Below are 21,436 nucleotides of genomic sequence, written 5' to 3' on the forward strand. Positions count from 1 at the left end.
CCAGCCAATGTATTTTCATTGCTAGTAAAAAACAAACAAAAAAGCAAGTTTCTGCCGGCTCATGAGTGGGTGCTCGCTGAAGCCATCTTCTTTCTCGTCCTCCGTAAGGTGCATCGTCTACGGCTCTCCGAGCGCGGCCTCTCCGATGTTCTCGCCAAACTCCAAGTGGTGCAGTGTCTGCAGCATCTTCATCATGGCGATGCTTCGGTCGCGGGGCGGTAGTCCCCTAAGGTGCGCCGCCAGGCTGAGGCAGAAGAGTTCCTCGGGGTCCGAGGAGCGCTCCTGCGCCGCCGCGCCCCCTGCCGCCAGGTGGTGCGGCAGCACGGCAGCCGGCCACATGGCCAGAGCCCAGGGTTGAGCTGGTGCTGCTGGCGCCGCCGCCACAGCCGCTGCCTCGGCTGCCGCGGCCTTGCGCACTTGAGCATATTCGTCAGGCTGCTCCCGTTTGACTTCGACCTCGGCCGGAGAAGCCACCTTCAGCGTCCAGCGCCTCCTGCGAGATTAAAGGGAAAGAGGCGTGACAGCGAGGGTGTAGCACGCGCGCAAACTCGGGCCGACAGAGTGCGGTGTTAAAGCGGCTTTTACCCCGTAACCGCTAACTTCCGAATTCGCCCGTTGGCCAGACTAACTTGCTTCCGCCAGCCGCCCGTAGTGCATGGTGGTGGTGAAAAGCCTTTATTTAATGAAAGAGGTGAGGCTCTTTAAAGAGCCCCGCAATGGGTGGAGTCCTTATTCCGGGACCCCATTGGTCGAAGCCTCCAGCTTAGCCCTCTTGACCAAAGCCTTTTGGGACTGAAGGTCCGAACATCCAAGCAGGGCCGCCTGCCATTCCTCTCTGGTAGGGTTGGGGTGGGGGGTGCGCATTGGGATAAAACGCCCCACGAAAAGCAATGCAGGTTCAGAACACTTATGGAAAAGGGGAACTATCGACATCTCATATGCCCTCCTGTATGCTCGTCCACCGAGCGCCGAACGAATTTTTTCTTTAGTTATGGTTTTCGTTTTTACGCGCCGATGGTGACGACTCCTCCACTTCGTCGTCACCATCATCATCATCGGCGCAGACCTGTCCACTGCAAGGCAAAGACGTCTTCCATTCATCTGCAATCAACCGTGCAGCCCCGCTCATGGCCAGGATTCTGGTTCATCCGCTCCTAGTTCACAACGCCGCCACCACGGACCGCATGAAGTTGAGCTCCTCCTCCTTCTCTTACATTCTTCCTCCCGGTTTGAGAGAAAGACGCTAGTAAGCTTCGCCCATTGTCCGCTTTGTGTGTCCTCCCCTCAAGCCAAGCTCCTCGGGAGGGGGGCACCCTTCGCGTTTCTGTTTTTTTTTCCACCCAGCGTGTTCGAAACGGGCTGACTGTGCGGCTCCCCTAGCCTGTTCCTTTACTGCGGTGCAAGAAAAGAAAGAAGTCGGGTTGGGGTTGAAGCGGTGTACACGCCCCGTCTTTGTCCGACTTTGAGGGGCCATTTGTCAAAAACTACTGGCGGTATATATGCACATCACACAAGTTATGGCTAAACGTTCCAGAATTGTGCCAAGGCCCAGCTATCACTCAGTGAGTCCAGAGCATAATGCGTGGAATAGAATTTTTTTAGCGCTGCACCCAACTTCTCCCCGTGGGACGGTCTGTGTCTTCATGGTAAATGGTGTTTTGCTGTACAGAAAATCTGATGACTGGTGACAGAACAGAACTAGCGGCCGTATAAGCATCAGTAAGAACCTTGTGTTGCGCATTTGTTTACACGTCAGTGTTTTCATTTTTTCGAAAGAGGTTGCAGTTATAACCTGACTCACCATAATTGCCAAGTTTTTTCGCAACGGGGAAAAAAATTACGGACAACAATTAAGTCTACTGACGAGCTGTGAAGGAGAAAGCTTGCAGCGTGGTGTTCGGCTGCGGCGATGGCGTGCTGCTCTAATGCAATGGCCAGCCAAGCTGATCAGTTCACGCCGCCCGAATGGAAGTTGATGAAGGCGACGATACCCAAACCCAGCTCGAGCCCCTGTGCTTCCTTTTTTCGAGTTGAGTTGAGTTGTCGACAGAAGGACGAAAGGAAAAGCATGGGCTTGCTTACTAGCTCAACGCGGAGCCACGCCCAGCTGCCTGCGTGCTGATAGTAGGAGGTGAAAGATGGGAGCAAAGAGACCGCAATAGCCCGTAGGCCACGGGCCAATCCCGGAGGCAGTGCAATACCGGGCTGACCTGTGCCAGAGTGCGTTACGCCAAGCACTCCGCCATACTTTCAAAAATATGCGTAACACCCAAGCCTCAAGGGCCCATATGAGATATTAAGCCAGGTATGTGAATGGCATCCCCCTTCGAAAGCGGACCGGGGATTGAGCCACACCCGAATACTCGATCCTGTGCTTCCTTGCTATCGCTCCCCTTATATTTCTCCTCGATATCATTTCCCTTTCTCCTCCGCCGGCTGCAGCTCGGGTGGTAAAGATATTAGATAGCAATTGCCACGGCCGGCAACATTATTTTCCTTCACTTTTGATGCGAAAGCTTCACTATGCTACCTCGTAACGATTTCGCGGTGCTTACGGTTTTGACCTTCAAGTGGGCCAGAGGTCAGTCCTCTCACGGCGTGGTTCGAGCGTCCACCGATATATGTGAGACAGTTACTGCGCCACTTCCTTTCCTCAAAACCAATTTTAGAAACTAACCTTGAAAGTAAAAATTGAAAATTGGTTTTTTGAGAAAGTAAATGGCGCAGTATCTGTCTTTCATATCGGCTGACACCTGAACCGCGCCGTAAAGGGAAAATGGAGGGAGTGAAAAAAAAAGAAGAAAAAGGTGCCGTAGTGGAGGGTTCTGGAATAATTTAGACCACCTGGGGATGTTTAGCGTGCACTGACATCGCGCCCTATCCACTGAGCCAATGCGGCGGGTTCCCTTCGTGGGTGCGGAACCCACTTCGGAAAGTATTTTATTTACGAAACTTAATTTTTCTTTTCCTGATTAGGTCACGTGGTTTTTCCAAACCTCTGGGGAGGACAATGCCTGATTTTCCTCCTTATGAGCTGCTATGCTTTCGCAAAAATGAAAATATGCTGCCTTCTACTTACGAACGGCGCTGATCATTTTACCTAGGCTGCTTGCACACAACATGTGTTTCCTGCATTTATACACAAGTATGGTGACAGGTTGCTCAGCGTACAAATTATTGAATAATACCATTTAAACGTGTAACCATTTTCGGGATGCGCTTGTATAGGAATTGTACCTGCATGCACGTGACTTTCTGGCGCCCTAGTTCACTGCCTTTTTCTGCATGTGTGTGTGTGTGTGTGTTGGGCTGAGTGTGTGGGTGTGCGCGCGCGCGCCACGGTAGAGTCCATTGCATGCAGTGGCGCAAAAACGCGGAGCTCCCACTTGGCTTGTCGCAAGTTTGGCTTGGTTAGGAGGGCGAGGGCCGGCTCAGGATGTGAAGCTTTTAAGTTCCATGGCTGATCACCGGCCTGTCTTATGACGTAGGGATAATGTAAACAGGAAATTCGAGAATGTAACATGCAACCAGATCCCTCGGATTTTTTTTTTCATCACATTACTCCGCATGAACATGTCCAGATATCGAGAACCACACGCTCGAGACAACACAGGCTTTTTGCGCGCGTGGTTTTCTTCCACCGGCCTTGAGGAAACGCGCGCGCCCATTTTTATACGACAGTAATTCATGTCCCCATAAAAAAAAAAAGACATGCTATGCTTGATGAATCGTTTATCTTCAAGACAGTCACGTTTCCATGCCCGCCCCCCAAGTCGCCACGTGCTCGTCGGCCATGGCGGCCTCGTCGACGGCGACGTGCGCAAGCAGTCATATCGGAAAAGAGCGGGCTTTCTGCGCACCTATTCGCTCGCGTCAGCCGCCGCCTCATCAACCGTCGTCGGACGACGTGCGAAAATTATCTGGTAGGTCCACATTGGTGGCGGCGCTCACCATCGGGTGAAAATCGCCGGCCTCACGCCGTAAAAACGCCTCATGCATCCCGGCATTAAGCGCTGGGGCTGAGCGGGGTTAAGATACTAGATTACGATACCTGGTGACATGACCAAGCGCCGTCACATGTCCGAGATGGGAGGTGCACTAGCGGGTGGCTGTTGGCTGGTTATACGGTCGAGTGCTCATTGCTCGCCGGGCTAAATGTTACGTCATGAGACCATGCGAAATAGCCTGAAATTTCGAATACAAAATATGCAGAGGACACCAAGCCGCAGAAAAGACCTGTTAATGCTATAGCATCATACCAACAAGGCGGAGCTAAGTGTTCCCCAAATTTCTTAATTTCAGCGCGATTTCTTTTCTTTGTTCAAAAGTACTGCTCATAGTGCTGCCGCAATGAGGAGTTGTGTAGTCAAGTCATCAATGTTGTACTTTGCGATCGTTATAGAGCGCTTGGATTTTGATGTAGGCGAAATGCTAGTGGTCCGTGTACTGTTCGATTTCAGTGCATGTTAAAGAACCTCAGCTGGTCGAAATTTCCGGAGTCTTTCACTACGGCGTTCCTCATAGCCTGAGTCGCTTTGGGACAATAAACCATAAACCAAAACGCATGGAAATATTATACGGCTTATGGAAAAGCGTGATGAAGGAGATTCCACAATTATTTTTGGGTGTGACATAACTATGAGGGATCGGAAAGCAAGCATTGCTTTTTCACGTTGTAAGAACTCACTCAGCGGTAGCTGGAGCTGTGATGCGCCAAACATACCTTTTCACGTATTTGAAAGCACTGCCTGACAAATGTTTCAAAGACGATTAGAGATCATATAACGGCAGCAATGCGTCCCACCCGGTCCTCTTCGTTTCTTCTGTTGTTTTTCGTAACTGATCTAAATTGGGATCCAAGTAGAGACACATCACTTATGTTAAAGCTGAAATTCACTAACGTACCCTGACGCCCGGATCTACATGACGTTACTCACCAGCATGGTGACGTGACTCGATTACGACCGACGCTGAATACCCCCGGGAATTCGGTCCCCTCGCCGTCAACTGTGAATGCTGAGGCGGCCGCAGATAGAACATGCCATCGCAAATGAGAATCTCCAAAAGGAGGCCATATTAGGTTCAGGAGTGAAGTTGAAAATAGCGAAAATTAAATGTAGCAATGCGTACATTCAGTTCAACTTCTTCAGCCTACCGAATTTCCTAACCTGTTGAGTGTTTTGCTCAATTCTTTGTTCCTGTCCTTTTGTGCAAGTTGCAAAAAAAAAAATAACGGTGGTTTAGCTGTGGTTAAACCTGGAGTGACGCGATAGCTACAGCTTCCCGAGTGGAACTTGGTCACGTGACCAAACACGTGACCAACAACGTGATCAGCCGCACCACGTGACCAACCACGTGACAGGGTGGCGGCGCATCTACAGGGTGTCAACGCAGCCACAGGGTGGCGGTGCCGCCACCACCACGGCGCCGCCACGTTGAAGGCTCGAAATGCTGCCGTAATAATCGCTACAAAAACTCGTACAAAAAATCAAAGCGGCAGTTTACTTGACATGACAGAATACATTTATTATCGCATCACATCATGGCGCAGAAAAAGTCTAAACGATACATTTCGACAGTTTGCTAGAAATACACAATGCACTTATGCACAGAACCAGCTTGAGAAAGTGTCGGTAGTAAATATTAAGTATGGCAAAACTTTACACTTTCTACATAGACGTGTACCACTTGCAACCGCCACACATCACTAGGCTGGTTTTGAGGAAAGGAGAGGTGCAACATTCGCGCTACAATGAGGTCAGCCACATGAACCGCGCCGTTTCGCAGGGAACATAGGCAGCCAGAGGTGCACTGCGAAGGCATTTCAAGCGTGCACTGCAGTAATTATAAAACACAATTGGCCTAATCTTGATGAAACCCAAAAAACACAAAACAACACAGCGTGGCGCGACACAAAAAATATAAACATATCATACATGAATACAGATACAGCTGTAAATATTGCACATCAAGGAAGATTATCACAAATATGGCGAAGAACGAAGAACATTTACTGCACATATAAGTCGCCACAAGCACAAACAAAGCATTTCACTCTCGTTTAGTCGTACCAGCGAGAATGCGAGTTTTAGCATTGAGTGAAGAGACATAGTAAACCGTTCAAGCTGCAAGTGTGCACATACTGCACTACAAAAATCTTTGATGAATATTTCATTAAAAAAGTAAGAAATGATAAAAACTGAGGCATACAGACTTGTGGAACATCGCGAGCAGGCAATTGCTAATTGCAGGCAATTTTTGCTAATAGAAGTCAAATCGACTGATGAAAACATCGTTTTTCTCTTTCTTTGCGAAGCATTTCACGCAGTTTGGGAATTGATTTTACTTTCGTTGAAATGCCAGCAGCTTTCAATTCGGTCCGCAGTTCAACCGCGTCCATATCCTCGATGCAAGCGGGAGGTGTATCCTCGCGCTCCATTTCAGGAGCGCTTCGAGCCCTATTTGTGCGACTCTCTTCAATCATACCCTCAACCCAGTATGAACGATCGTGTTTTTTGTACGCTCGACTTGTTGTTACGTGCGCGCTATTCTCAAAGCGTTTTGCCAGCTTCAGCGCATCGGCGGCCGCATTCCATTTATTGGATCTTGCATGATGCAAATGCTTCAGAATATCATTCTTTTTCTCAATGCCTTCGCTCAAAAACCACCCCAAACACTTGAATTCTTTATGCTTATTTGAGGCATGACAGACAAGAATATGCATATATGGCGTCATTCTTTCAGCCCCGTAACCCTTATGCCCTCGTTCTCCAAGTTCTAAGTACGTTTTATGGAATTTGGCTATTTCTTGCTCGATGCTTTCGCCGGTCGTGTTATGTTCAAAATGATCAAAAATGCGACTAAGCATTTTCCAAAGTGAGATGACTTTTTTTTCTGTTTCCGGGCTGAGTTTTCCAGTGAGCCTCTCTGGCAGCATTTCGAGCAGGCGCTCGCAGGGGTCTCCTTGAATACAGGTGAAATTTTTTCCTTTTCATTCGTCCTGCCACAGTTCAAATTTTACACCACAGCTATTAATTGCCTGCACAATTGCTTCCACGTGAGTGCTCTTGGTGTTTAAGTTCGTAACTTTATCGCGGTTGTCTTTGTCCATTGCTTCGACAATCAATCCATCAACCAGGCGATTAACGACTCTAATGCGCATGTGTAAAATGTCTGGAACCACAAATGCAGGTTTATGTTGAATAGGGGAACGACTTTCATTCCGAATTCTTCAACAATGCCGTCCTCCCTCATGTTTTTTAGAGTGCGCAGAAGAGGCGGCTTATTACACTCCTCTGTGTTTGCCCCTGCTCTGCTTCGTTCCTTTAAATTAATACGACAGAAAGGACATGGGTGCCTAGAAGACGCTGACTGCAATCCTTGAACCACGAGCAAGAATTTTAGATCTGAGCCCAGACAGACTATGACGGGAACTTCCTGTCCTTCCAAGCTGACACTGCTCCTTTTCACAACACTGTTAACTTCGTCTATCAAATCCTTCAAACTTTCTCTAATCTGAAAATAGTTTTCAGAGACTTCGACGACTGCGAGCAGGCGATGTAAGGTATGGCTGTGCAGCCTCCGGCTGCTGTCAATCAGGAGAAAAGATAGAGTTGTCCAGCTTGTTGTGATGACCCCCATAATGCGCAGGTCCACACGGGACGGAGAGGCAAAGAGACACCGTATGGCTCAGTTTAAACAAACAGGTATATTCAATAATTACACATGATTAAGATTATACATCAGAGGCTGGGGCGTCCGAGCTTACGTGCCGACGACTTCATGGGGGCGATGGAGTGGCTCCGGAGTTGGGCTCGAGCGGTTGCTGGCAGAAGCTGCACGCCGTCGGGCTTCCGCGCTGAAGGCCCTCTTGGCGAACGATGTCGTCCTGAGCGTCCGTCTTCCGTACTGCTTCTCGATTTTTATATCCTCTTCTCCACACTCCCTAGGGTGAGGACGCCCACGCCGGAGGGGAAGGAGGGGGGGGCTAGGGCTTTCACTTGGGCGCACAAACATACCACCGCATCGTGGTCTCGCCCCCCCCTCACGTGTTGAGTCCGCGGGAAAGAATGTTGTCTTCGAGGTAGCGCATAGCGTCGGCTGTGGTAAGGCGCGCTCTGGCCCGCTGACAGTTCCCTTGTCCTGGAATGTGCTCGGAAGGGCCGCCCCTGGAACCGCCACGCCAATTGGGGAGGATAAAGCCTGTTTCCCCGCGGCGGCGGCGGCGGGTCCGGTTGGGTCCGGTTGGGCTTAAACCCCCTTCGTTCTGGTTGTCACTCTCAACGAGCATGGCTGGGTAATTGATGATGCCTGTCATCTGGGTCTCCGTCTACGCCGCGCCGTCGAACGTGGAACCTCGTAGCACACACAAGGAATGTACCTCGTAGCTCACAAGGAATGTCACACTCGCTCACCCTCCAGAAGAATGTTCTCCGAACATTTGAGTCCCTGCAGCTCCCCTTGTCTTTCTGAATCGCCTCGCACAGTGCGTCCGACAAAACACTTTTCGCTGCACTCAACACCACTGCACAACACCATATGCCTCCGCTGTCATAACTGGCGTCTCCAGGGGCAGCACTGATCTTCTTTTACAGATAAACATGAAACTCAGCACCCAAGCCTCTCCTTTCTAGTCCAAACTGGACGAAATAAATTTACCACAGTTACAAAGGAGCTCCCACTTCTAGCACGATCACGGCACAGACAAAAATATAGATAACGAAAGGAAGTAGGGCAGGTTCTGCAGGCGCTCCGCATGCTCCCCTGTGAAGGTGTTACTTAATGACAGAAAGGTTTAACTACCAACTCCGATAACTTAACACATAAGCACATAGCAATGTTATGAGCTGTGGCATTACACAATTCTAACCAGTTCAAAACTCCGCTCTGTTTACACCATTAGTCCGACTTAGCTTTCCGATTTCGCAGCGGATATCGGCCTTCATGAGTCATACTAAGTAAGTCTGTGACCCTTTGTCTGCTTTGGGACTCGCGAGGGCTCGTGGCAGGAGCCTCTCCTGGCGTTATCTGCGCGGCAACCTCGCGCGCTTCTTCTTCTAGCAATGCATGAAGTAAATCCGGTGGCATTCTGGCCGTCACCTCTGGCGCCTGCCGAACAAATGCAGGAGAGGGCGTTTCTTGCGAACTATCTGCGCGCTCCGCTTCACTTCTGTCCCCATCAAAATCCCCGCTTTCCCTTTCCTCATTTCGTGAATACTGAACCGGTGCCGACTTGAGGCGATTTGCGTGTATCCTTATCAAGCGCCGGTTCACGTCTCGGACTCTGAAGTTTACCGGAGAAAGCTTCTCGACAACCTCGCACGGTCCTCTCCACTTCGTCTGGAACTTACGAGCTAGCCCAATCTGCCTTTGGCAGTTTTCAATGTACACGCTGTCCCCCACATTAAACGGCGCGTCTCTAGCACTGCGATCGTGCACCTCCTTCCTGCGCTTCGCCGCTTTCTTTAAGGCCTCCTTTATAGTTCCACCTTATAGTCGTCCAGTGAAGCGTATGGGACACGACGGGGGCCCTCTGGCACTTCAATAGGCTGGTCCGGGTCTCGGCCGTAGAGAAGAAAGAATGGCGATTCGCCCGTGCTCTCGTGTGCTGCGGAATTGTAGGCAAACATTGCATACGGGAGCCACAAGTCCCAGTCCCGCTGGTCGCGCGAAACAAAATGCGACAGGAACCCGGCCACGGTTTGGTTCAGTCGCTCCACCGCGCCGTTGCAAGCCGGATGGTACGGTGTTGTCTGCTTCTTAGCGATCTTAAGCAGCTCGCAAACTCTCCTCATTAGCTGCGACACGAAGTTCGTTCCCCGATCTGTCAAGAGTTGCCTCGGGGGTCCATGTCGGAGCACGATCTGTTCGACAAATGCTCTTGCAACCGTGTCTGCCTTCTGATCTGGGAGTGCTACCGCTTCCGCGTATTTTGAAAGGTGATCGACAAATACTAAAATGTACTTGTTTCCGGAAGTGGTCGTGGGCAATGGGCCCATTATGTCCATACCTGTCCGCTCGAAGGGAGCCGAAACCTCAGAGAACGGCTGAATTGGAGCTGGTCTTCGTCCCTTGGGTGTTTTTCTTTCGAGACAGGAATGACACTTCGCACAGTAGTCTCTAACATCCTGTCGCATGCCACTCCAAAAGTACAAACGCTCTACACGCCTGCGTGTCTTCGCTACGCCAAAATGACCGGCGCATGGCGCATCGTGAAACGCGCGAAGAACCCTTTCTGTCCACGACCGAGGTATGACGACTCTCTCCCAAGCGGTTTTCTCTGGTCTCCCTTTCCTGGTTGGCCTCGTGCGCCGACACAGGGTGCCGTCTTTGTCAATGAAATAACCTAGCTGTTCGGGGTGAGACGGTGCGCCCTCTAAGCTTTCGATTATTCGCTTCAGGTCAGGATCTTTGCACTGCTCTGTGCGTAATTCGGCGGGGTCGACTACGGGGACAAACTCATCTATAGCTGCCACGGCAGCTGTGCGGCTGAGTGCATCAGCATTCAGATGCGTCTTTCCTGACTTGTGCTCAACTTCAAAGCAGTATTCCTGCAGGTGTAGATTCCATCTAGCGAGTCGCGAGCTAGGGTCCCTGACACTCATCACCCATTTCAGAGGATGGCAGTCTGTGACTAGCTTGAATTTGCGGCCGTAAAGGTAGCATCTGAAGTGCTTTACTGCCCAGACTACGGCGAGGCACTCCCTTTCCGTAGCTCCGTACTTTTGCTCTGTGGGGCTCAGCTGTCGGCTAGCAAAAGCAACGGGATGTTCTTTGCCCTCGATAACCTGAGATAGCACGGCACCAACTGCGAACTTTGCCGCATCTGTGGCCATAACGAAGGGCAAATTAAAATCCGGGTGGCGCAATAGCGGTGCACTCATTAGCTTCCTTTTCAGGGCCCCAAAAGCATTCTCCGCGTTTTCGTCCCAGCGAAAGGCGACATTTTTGGCTGTTAAGGCGGTGAGCGGCTTAGCGAGCTTGGCGAACTCCTATATGTGCCATCTGTAGTAACCGATCAGGCCGAGAAACTGCCGGACCTGGCGGACGCTAGTCGGGGATGGAAAATCTGAGACACACCTTAGTTTCTCAGGGTCCGGTCGCACGCCGTCAGCTGAAACAACGTGCCCGAGGTATTTCACCTCGTTTTTGAGGAATTGGCACTTAGAGGGCTTCAGCTTGAGACCCGCTCCTCTTAGTCGCACCAAAACCTGCTCAATATCGCGCAAATGGTTCTCAAAACTGTCACTGTATATGATAATGTCATCCATATACACGAAGCACAGCCTCCCCAGAAGACCCGCCAGGATAACATCAGCGGTTCTCTGCCAGACAGCAGGGCTGTTGGCCAGACCCATCGGCATTCTTTTCCATTCATAGTGCCCTGAGGGCGTGTTGAATGCCGTTTTCTCGGCATCTGCCGGATCCATTGCTATCTGCCAGAATCCCGCCGCCATGTCCACTACCGTGAAGTACCTGGCAGAGCCCAGCTGAGAAAGCGTCTCCTGTATATTGGGGATGGGGTATGGATCGATGCGAGTTACGGCATTTAGTTTGCGGTAGTCCACTACCAATCGATACGAGCCATCTGGCTTTTCCACCAATAGTGCTGGTGCTCCCCAGGGTGACTTTGAGTGTTCGACAATGCCGCGATCAATCAGGTCCTGCACCTGCCGCTCCATCTCCTCACGTTGGGAGTAAGGAATCCTGTACGCACGCTGGTAAACGGGCGATGAAGTGCCGGTTTCTATCCTGTGCTTTATAACGCCACAGAAGCCCAAATCCAGGTTGGACGCGGCGAATACCTCCGAGTAGTCGTTCAGCAAACCAGCCAGAGCCTCCCTCTCCCTGGATTTTACGTGAGAAAGATCGAACGACACCTTTGGAGCAGCCGAAGGACTAGCATGCTCTACAGTTGCGAGTACCGTATCGGTGGGCTCACGTTTCTCTATCGCAGAGGTGAAGAAAGCCAATGTTTTGTTCTTGGGAAGGCTCAGTGGCTGCTGGCTACAGTTAACCACCCGTAGGGGCACTCTGTGGGCGTCATTAACTGTCACGAGGCACGCGGCTGCCTTCAGGCCATTGCTGAGAGAGTCGACCGGCTCAAGCACTCCCACGGCGCCGCTCTCTACATCTGAAGGCACAAACGCGTACAAAATGTGCTCCGACCAAGGAAGGACGACCGCCTCATCGACCAGCCTGACGGCAACCCGCGAATATACCTTCTCCAATGATCCCACTGTTTGACGGGTGTCAATATCGGTAATGCGAATCTCAGCCCCTCTCCTGTTCAAAAACGGAACTTTTGATCCGCCCGCATTAACCTCTTCCTCAGAGAATGAGACTACTACCTTCCCTTTTCTCAAAAAATCCTGCACTAATATACCTTACACTCCGTTTGGCAGAGACACCGTGTCCGGGCATACGTAGCAGGGGTGCTCCAATGCAATTCCGCCGAGAGAGAAGTGTAACCGGTAGAGTCCACTTATGCCAAGAGGATCCCCCGTTATGCCTACAAATTTGGTTGCCATACCACCAGACGCTTCCAACACCTCGCGGTCCCCCTTCCTTCGAAGCGTGTTAAAACTGCTCTCCTTAAGCAATGTCACCTTTGACCCCGTATCTATCAACAATTCCATGCAACAACCATTTAACTTGCAACGCACAACAGGGCATGCCTCGTCGGCCACACAAACTACCACCACCTCATCATCCACTGCTCCCTCCCCACGCTCCTCAGGCTGGGGAGGACTATCTAGTTTTTTGTCTCGGTATCTGGAGCCCCGCTGTAGGCTTGCTTAGGGCGTGTCTCGCCTGCTTCTCTTTGTGGCTCCCCACGGCGCACGTTTTGGCAGAACCTGGCGATGTGTCCGCGACCCTGGCAAGCGAAGCATACGATTTCTTCAAAATCTCGCATACCGCGCCTGTAGCTTTGTGGCGGTCTCCGGTTTCCAGCGAATGGGCGCTGTTGAGCGCGCACTTCAACCTGGCGTTCCACCTGCTGAGATAGCAGCTGTTCTAAGCGATCTAACCGCTCTGTCAAGAGAGCAACCTCAGGGTTGAGCACCGCTCTCTCTATGACGCGTACTCTCGCTGCGGCTGTCGTTAACGCCTCATTTCGTTCCTCATCCAATGCGGCCTCCACGGCTTGGTCGAAATTGCTCGGCTTGCGCGAGAGCACGAACCGGCGCACGGGGTCTTGCAGACCAGCCACGAACAAAGCGGTCATTTCCTCTTTAAGTATATCCTCCGCGTATTTCTTCTTTAGCTGGTCTCCTTCCTCCTCCCTGCTTAACGTATCGCGCGCTAAGCGCTGAAGCCGCGACGCAAACGTTCGCACGTCCTCCCCTACCATCTGTCCGGCGTCACGGAACCTCTGTACTCGCACGTGACGTGGTTCAGTGTCGAAATGCTCAAACGCGAGCTTCTTAAATTCCGCAAATGATTTTGTGGATTTTACTTTTTCGTCTCACCATGCAAAATCATGAGCAGCTCCTGCCATCTTACACCTCGCCATTCCCAGCATTTGAGCATCGGACCATCCCCCCATTTTCCCAATCTCTTCTAGCATGGAAAAGAAATCGCAGATTGGAACCCCTGTCTTATCTCCCGTAAACGTCGGAATGACGCTTCCTAATGCCAGCATGCTTGCTCCGAGCGACGGCTGTGGAGTGGGAGCTCCCTCAGATAAAGACATTTTTTTTCAAGCCCTCCGGTGCCTCAAGCCTCTCAAATGGGGGTAAAAGTCCCACAATCAGTCCCGTGATTCCGTTTTGATTACAATTTTGAAGTCATGAATGTCGCAGCATTCAGAGGACATTTGCTTTTGAGACCCCACTTCTGACACCAGTGTGATGACCCCCATAATGCGCAGGTCCACACGGGACGGAGAGGCAAAGAGACACCGTATGGCTCAGTTTAAACAAACAGGTATATTCAATAATTACACATGATTAAGATTATACATCAGAGGCTGGGGCGTCCGAGCTTACGTGCCGACGACTTCATGGGGGCGATGGAGTGGCTCCCGAGTTGGGCTCGAGCGGTTGCTGGCAGAAGCTGCACGCCGTCGGGCTTCGGCGCTGAAGGCCCCCTTGGCGAACGATGTCGTCCTGAGCGTTCCTTCTTCGGTACTCCTTGTCGATTTTTATATCCTCATATCCCCACACTCCCTAGGGTGAGGACGCCCACGCCGAAGTGGGGGGGGGGGGGGCCTAGGGCTTTCACTTGGGCGCACAAACATACCACCGCATCGTGGTCTCGCCCCCCCTCACGTGTTGAGTCCGCGGGAAAGAATGTTGTCTTCGAGGTAGCGCATAGCTTCGGCTGTGGTAAGGCGCGCTCTGGCCCGCTGACAGTTCCCTTGTCCTGGAATGTGCTCGGAAGGGCCGCCCCTGGAACCGCCACGCCAATTGGGGAGGATAAAGCCTGTTTCCCCGCGGCGGCGGCGGCGGGTCCGGTTGGGTCCGGTTGGGCTTAAACCCCCTTCGTTCTGGTTGTCACTCTCAACGAGCATGGCTGGGTAATTGATGATGCCTGTCATCTGGGTCTCCGTCTACGCCGCGCCGTCGAACGTGGAACCTCGTAGCACACACAAGGAATGTACCTCGTAGCACACAAGGAATGTCACATTGTTCGTGTGCTGACTACACAGCCATCTCCTTCTATTTTGACCAAAATTGGCTGCGACCTGAGCTGTTCTCCTGTCACACCTCTATTCACTGCGTACTCCGCAACGGCAGTTTCAAGTTCGTGCACAAAAGACACCTGAGCGCCAGCTGCTTCTCCTAGGGTTTTAAACACAGCAGTGCTTTCGTCTAGTTTTTGCCTGTATGAATTGATGACACGGAGCGAGGGTAAATTAGGGACAGCTGAAGACATTTTTTCCCAAAAAACATTGCTTACAAAGTGGTTGTCTAAGAGCGCGGTGATTGCACGGACGCTTTTCTTCTCGGGGGAAGAAAGATCCTGATAGTCATCTTGAACAAACAGCGCTGCGGTATTACCATTACTGCGGTATTCTTGTTTGATTCCTCGCTCCACGGAGATTCCGTCAATGTCAGAAAAAGTAATTTTGTGCAGTAGCCCTCGAAGGTCTTCTACAACCAACTGGCATAAGTCCAAGCCATAGCTTTCCAAATTTTCTTCTAGCCCTTGAACTATCACGCTGCCTACAGAATGCAGCTTTCTTCTATCGGTGCTTTTCGAAACTTCCCCGCCCCTTTTTCCGCAGTTGTTGAGCAAGCGGCAGTTTTTTGCCTGTGATGACAGGCTTTTGTTTTCTTTTTGCAGCTGTAGGCATTTTGCCTCAAAATCCTGAATGGACTTACGCAGTTCAGAAAGAGACCGTTCTGATACACCCTCCATTCGCTTCACTTCTTCCTGTAAAGCTTGAATAATGATGTCCTTGATACTGTTATTTGAATTTTGAACAGAACTTTCCTTATCGAAGGGAATTTTTACATGGCGCTCTTTTTTAAGGAACCCCTCTTTTGCTCGGCCATTAATTTTTCTGTACTGAGTATCTACCGAGGAGCAGAGGCTTCTATACCTTGTCTCTACTGCAACCTTTAAACTCTCTGGGATGGACATGCCAAGTGGAATAAAAGATGTTATTGTCTCAAAATAAGATTTCTCCAAAACCGTTTTGTTGCTAAAGATTTCCAGAACTGTCTTATTTGTCAATGTAAATGAAATTGCACATTCAGAAATCTCTAAGCGCAAAGCTCCCGAACTCATTTTTAAGAAATTCTAAACAACACAAATTGAAATGCAAGAATCAATACTATATCGAAAAAAAAACAAAGTTCCAAAACGTTTGCTGGCAACATATATGTGAAAGGCGGAAGGCTCACTATTTCTGTGGGTTAGGTTCTGCATGCAACAACCTTCGACACAAGGAACATTTGCAGACTTTCCACAGGATAGCCGTTTGGAAAGAGCTTGCAAGCTTTCTGTCGTGTCACAGCAGCCTTCACACGCACTGGGAACTCAATTGCCACTACACTGCCAAGTTTCGTTTCTCGAGTATGCCACCCAAAGGGAAGATTCAGCTTTGAAAAGTCTGACTCATTGCAAACAATCCAACCCCTTTCGAGCGGCCTTCCTTTCCTACTGAAAACCCATCTAAAGATGTCCAGGTCTATGTTCACCTTGACAAGCCCGCTGGATCGACGGCTGTTGGAAAGTTTCTTTTGCACAGCGTAAATTAATTCCTCAGCAGCAGCTTCCAGTCGTTGTGGCGATGGCTTGCTTGGGTGCTTAAATTCCCGGAGACAGGCGCCGTTCAGATTTTTTCTTGGTTCAACGGAGCAATGCCACTTGGAATATCCTTTTCATTTTATAAGGTATCCCTTGCTCTGTAAAAAAAAGATGGCATTGTGAAACATTTAGCGCAAGAAAACTCACACACGCCGAGGAACGACAAAACGAAGCACAAGTGAACCAAGGAAAAGACAAAGGAAAGATATGTCACTACGAAATGAAGAGCCAATGAACTTGAATGGTAATTTATGCAAATGTTAACATATCCATTTGTGACGAAATGAGTGCCTTAGAGGACTTAAGTTACTGGGGATTGAAGGGTTTGCTCAAAATCTTGACCGCGTTATCTACCTTACTGGACTCAGGCTGCCCGCTTAGCGCGAAAAAATATATTTATGAAAAATGCTTTGTCTCTGGCATCATCACTAAGTTTGGAAGTCGAGTGTTCAAAACTGGCGGTAGTAGTAGTAGTAGTAGAAAACATTTATTCATAGAAAGGTAGGATAAAGAGGCGGGAAAAAACAGATTTTGGGTGGAGTCCTTATTTCAGGACCCCAATGTCCACCGCAGTTGCTCTTGCTTGGGATATCGGGCTACGCTGGGTCACCAAATCGGAGCTGAGCAGGGCAGACTCCCACTGTTCCTCGGATTGATGTTTGTCTAGTTCGGGGGGCTTGCTACCGGAGCAGCCCCATGTTACATGGTATGTTGTTGGAATTCCGCCACACCAGGGGCAGATTCCGTCGTATCTATCGGGAAACATGATATGGTATTTGTGTAGGTTTGGGAAGGTGTTCGTCTGTGGTTGTCGCCAGCCCCTCGCCTCTGCCGCCGTTAGCTTCGAGTGTGGTGGGGGATAGACTTGCCTTTGCGTTCGGAGAAGGAGGAGGCGTTCGCCGTACATAGAGGGAAGAGGGGTGACGTCGGGGAGGTTAGTCGCTCGGTTGGTGTATCTCGAGCTAGACTGTCCGCGGCCTCGTTTCCCTCGAGCCCCTCGTGCCCAGGAGCCCAAGTGATTTGGTGCTTGCATGTGGAATTTTTAACATGTGGGGTAGTCAGAATGGGAGCGATGGAGTGTGGAAGTCTGCCAGTGAGGAAGAGCCGACACGCCGACTGGGAGTCTGTAACAATTTTTAGTCCGTTTCGCGTGGTATCGCCGTGCTGGATGGCGAGACCGATTGCGGCCGTTTCTGCTACTGTGGGAGAGCAGTTGCGTAGAGAGGCGCTGGCGATTTCCTTGAAGTTGGTGTCCAAAACTACCGCCACCGCGTTCGTGGAATTGGGGTACATGGCTGCGTCGACGTATACAGCATTTCGTGCCTGTCGGTGTGTGCGGCGCAGGTAGTCCACTCGCGCCTTTCGTCGTCCCTTTTGTGAGTCTGAGTGAAAACTGGCGGTATACCAATTGCGGAGACATTTTGTTATAGGAAGTCTCCCTGACTGCCGCGCTTTGGGGCCTCCTACTGTGCAATTTTACCAATTTCTCTAACACATTTTAGTCAATGAAAACCTAAAAACCTATAGAAAACGTGATCAAGACACCTCTTAAGTTTATATTCCTCGCAGCTTATTTATATGCAAGCTAACAACATTTTTTCAAACATCAATAAACAAATGCAAAAGGAAAAGGTTTGAATTTTTCTGGGCTCTCTTATACAGATAACAGCAGTAACACATACCAGGTGTTACAGAGAAGACTAAGTCATCATCAAAATTAAGCTTTCTCGGATTAGCTCAGCTAACAAAGCGAAAGTCGTCGGCGTTCATTGTGTTCATTGGTGTTGGCGTTGACAACTTTCTTGGTGATTTTGTGGAAAGGAAGGGCGCATATAACTGGCCGCCTGTGTAAGTTGGCGCCTCAATAGCACTTTGAGGTACGTGATGGTGGTGAGAGAAAGATGTGGGCTGCATGCATTAGCGCTGACAACGTTGTGGCAGACACGCGGCACTGAAGCAATAGGCCGCAGCCTGACCAACCTCTCGCGATCAGCCATTAATTCAAATGCCACCTGCCAGGGTGGCAGGTTGGGCGCACTGCTCATCCAGTGTGCGGAACGCACTCAACGCTACAGACGCTAAGCCGCGTCTGCTTGCACGATACATCACAGCTCTCGCTCTCTAACAAGGTTCAGCAGTAGTTGAGCAACAGCTAACATTTTTTTATCCAGCTGATACTCGGCTAGATAACGTGGTCAGGCAGCAGCCGCTGCACGGCTGTGGAGCCCCTGCGCAGAGACGGCGAAGACTAGGCTTGGCGGCGCGGAGAAGTCACTTGCTGGGTTGCTATGGCAGCGGCGCAGCAAGGACGTTCAAGATCAAACGTGAGGTGACAACGAAATCGCTCCGACGAAAGCAGGAAAAGCTTTCGCTTTTAAAATATGGATTTTGCGGCATAGTATACCAGTGCCCGCAAACTGTAGCTAACCGGTAGTTACCCAGTAGTTAACAGGCAGTAAACCGGGAGGAAGCTGGTTTACTAATTCTGATATTAACTTTTAACTATTAGTTAGGCGCCTAGTTGCAGTTAGAGGTAGGTTACTAATATCCGTATCAGTTTTTAGAATTTCGAAAACGCGATTACCCTCATCGCAGTCGCTCGACAAAATTTGGCTACATTATGCGATGGCTCAGTGGTTAAGGTGCTCATCTGCTGAGCCGGAGTACCCGGGTTGGCACTCAACCGCAGCGGCTGCGCTTCTATGGAGGCGAAACGCAAAAGGCACCCATGCGCTGTGCAATATCACTGCACTTTGAAGATCCCTAGTTGGTCGAAATTATTCTGGAGCCCTCCACAACGGCACCTATTTGTTCCTTTCTTCTTTAACTCCCTCCTTCATCTCTTCCCTTACGGTGCAATTCGGGTGCCCGCCGAGATAGGCGGGACAGTTACTGTGTCATTTCCTCTCCTCAAAAGCCAATTTTCAAGAACCAGTTAGCGCCAAAATACATGCGCTTTCGAAAGCATGCAAGCACAGAAACCTTTCCAGTGCGCGTAACTAGTCGAAACAGCCAAATTTTGTCGATCCATATGGCCAAAGGTAACCATGTTTTGGAAATTCTAAAAACTTATATGGCTATTACTAACTACCGGCTACAAATCTAAAATTACGACTAAGCGCCTAACTGCAATTGTTAAAAGTTAATTATTAAAATCTAGTTAACCAGCTGAATAGTTAAAACGATTCACCGGAAACAATTCACACTGGTAATACTGTGCCGTAAAAGCCATATTTTAAAGCCAAAACGCATATTTTTGAAACGTCTTCCAGGTAACACCTGGTATTCAGAGTCGCTCAGCTAATGCTAAGGAAAGCTTGAAGAAACAAATGCGCGCGCTGCAAATATTCTGCACTTGCAAGGTTTAGGTTGTCATCTGTTCTATCCAAACATATTGTTGTGCGCTTATTTTTATTCCTCGAGATGGGAAAGCGAACCAGCTGCAGGTTTTTTTTTTTTATGTGTCAAATCTTGCCGCTTCACTCCTCTGTCATTAGGTATGCTATACCGTTTTACATCGCCCACGAGCGATTCCTCTTTAATTCGCTCGCCTTGCATGCTTTGCATCATGTCTACTTGTGAATGACAACGTATCCGGTAACACTGGCATGCGTACATTAGTAAATAAAGTCCTCACTTGGTCTACATTTATGTTGAAAATGTTGAGCTAAAGTTATGAATAACAAGAGAGATAGCGCTACTTGTTAATTACGTACTTCAGAAATATTATGTCCAGCAGAAGGCGCCTGCTGTATTTCTGCATTATTCGGACCTTTGCATGTTATCTCTTTAAGCTTCGCTAAATTATCTGCAGTGCCTTGCATATCCTTTGGAATAATAATACATTTGCTCCGACGTCTCCCTGTACTGCTTTTTTCTGGCCAAATGTAATTTTACCTAATGAAATATGAGAGCACTACGTAAACCGCAATTAGCACCATGTAAGCAAGGGCCTTAAGCTGTTTGCATGCTATAAACATGAACGACCGGTGGTTGTGTACATTTTTTATGGTCGTTGTTTTATGAGGGTTTAACGCCCCAAACCGACTCAGGCTATGAGAGACGCCGTAGTGAAGGGCTTGGGAAATTTCGACCACCTGGGGTTCTTTAACATGCATCGACAACGCATAGTACACGGGGCTCTCGAATTTCACCTGCATCAAAATTCGACCGTCGAGGCCGGGATCGAACCCGCATCTTTCGGGCCAGCAGCCGAGCGCCATAACCACTCAGCCACCGCGGCGGCGTGTCACGTGTCGCATGTGCAATGTTGAATGCTAACTGTGATGAGTGGCAATTCTATGTAGTAGTAGTAGCGGTGATTTTATCCAAATAATAAAAAGAAAAGAAGGGAAAGATTTTTCCTGCTGCGAGCACCTGAGCTGGGACAGCGCAAATAAAGGGATATCAGGCAGATTAGAGAAATGAAATAACTATAGCCATAAACTATAGGAGGGAGAGTGGTCAGGAACTATGTACAAGTATTATCTTTACAAATTCGCAGTTATATGTCAGAAAAAAACGAAGAAATTTTGAGGACACTGAAGACTGCTTGTGAAATCATGGAATGCGAAAGAATTAATGTTTAATCGTGGCCCTCGTGGATAGCTCCAAACGAAGACGTGTCCTTTGTTTGTTCTTGTTCCCAGATCATTACCCGCCGCGGTGGCTCAGTGGTTAGGGCGCTCGACTACTGAGCCGGAGTTCCCGGGTTCGAACCCGACCGCGGCGGCTGCGTTTTTATGGAGGAAAAACGCTAAGGCGCCCGTGTGCTGTGCGATGTCAGCGCACGTTAAAGATCCCCAGGTGGTCGAAATTATTCCGGAGCCCTCCACTACGGCACCTCTTTCTTCCTTTCTTCTTTCACTCCCCCCTTTATCCCTTCTCTTACGGCGCGGTTCAGGTGTCCGCCGATATGCGAGACAGATACTGCGCCATTTCCTTTCCCCAAAACACCAAAGCGTGTTTGTGGCCTCGAGCGCGTTTGGTTCGCAACCTAGTGGTTGTGCGAATTCTGCCTAAGCCTCTTTTCTTCTTTAATCGAAACGATGACCCCACACTGAATTTCCGTGACAATCCTTCCACACAAACCAAATCCACAGTGATTCTGCACACGCATGTAAGCTCTACGCTTGTCATGCTGTAGGAATTAAAAAAAAGTTACCAACAAGCTCTA

General features: G+C 49.7%; 1 protein-coding gene across 1 annotated transcript in view; it reads right to left on the minus strand.

The window, feature by feature from the left end:
- The window catches only part of LOC144101261 (uncharacterized), a 69,291-nt gene continuing 47,855 nt past the window's right edge, over positions 1-21,436 (minus strand). The window contains exon 2 of the mRNA XM_077634359.1: positions 1-493. Coding sequence (XP_077490485.1) covers positions 118-493 — 376 coding nt within the window. The 3' untranslated portion in view covers positions 1-117. The remainder of the gene's footprint in view (positions 494-21,436) is intronic.

This window comes from Amblyomma americanum, chromosome 1 (assembly GCF_052857255.1).
Source record: "Amblyomma americanum isolate KBUSLIRL-KWMA chromosome 1, ASM5285725v1, whole genome shotgun sequence".
In the NCBI taxonomy this organism is placed as follows: domain Eukaryota; kingdom Metazoa; phylum Arthropoda; class Arachnida; order Ixodida; family Ixodidae; genus Amblyomma; species Amblyomma americanum.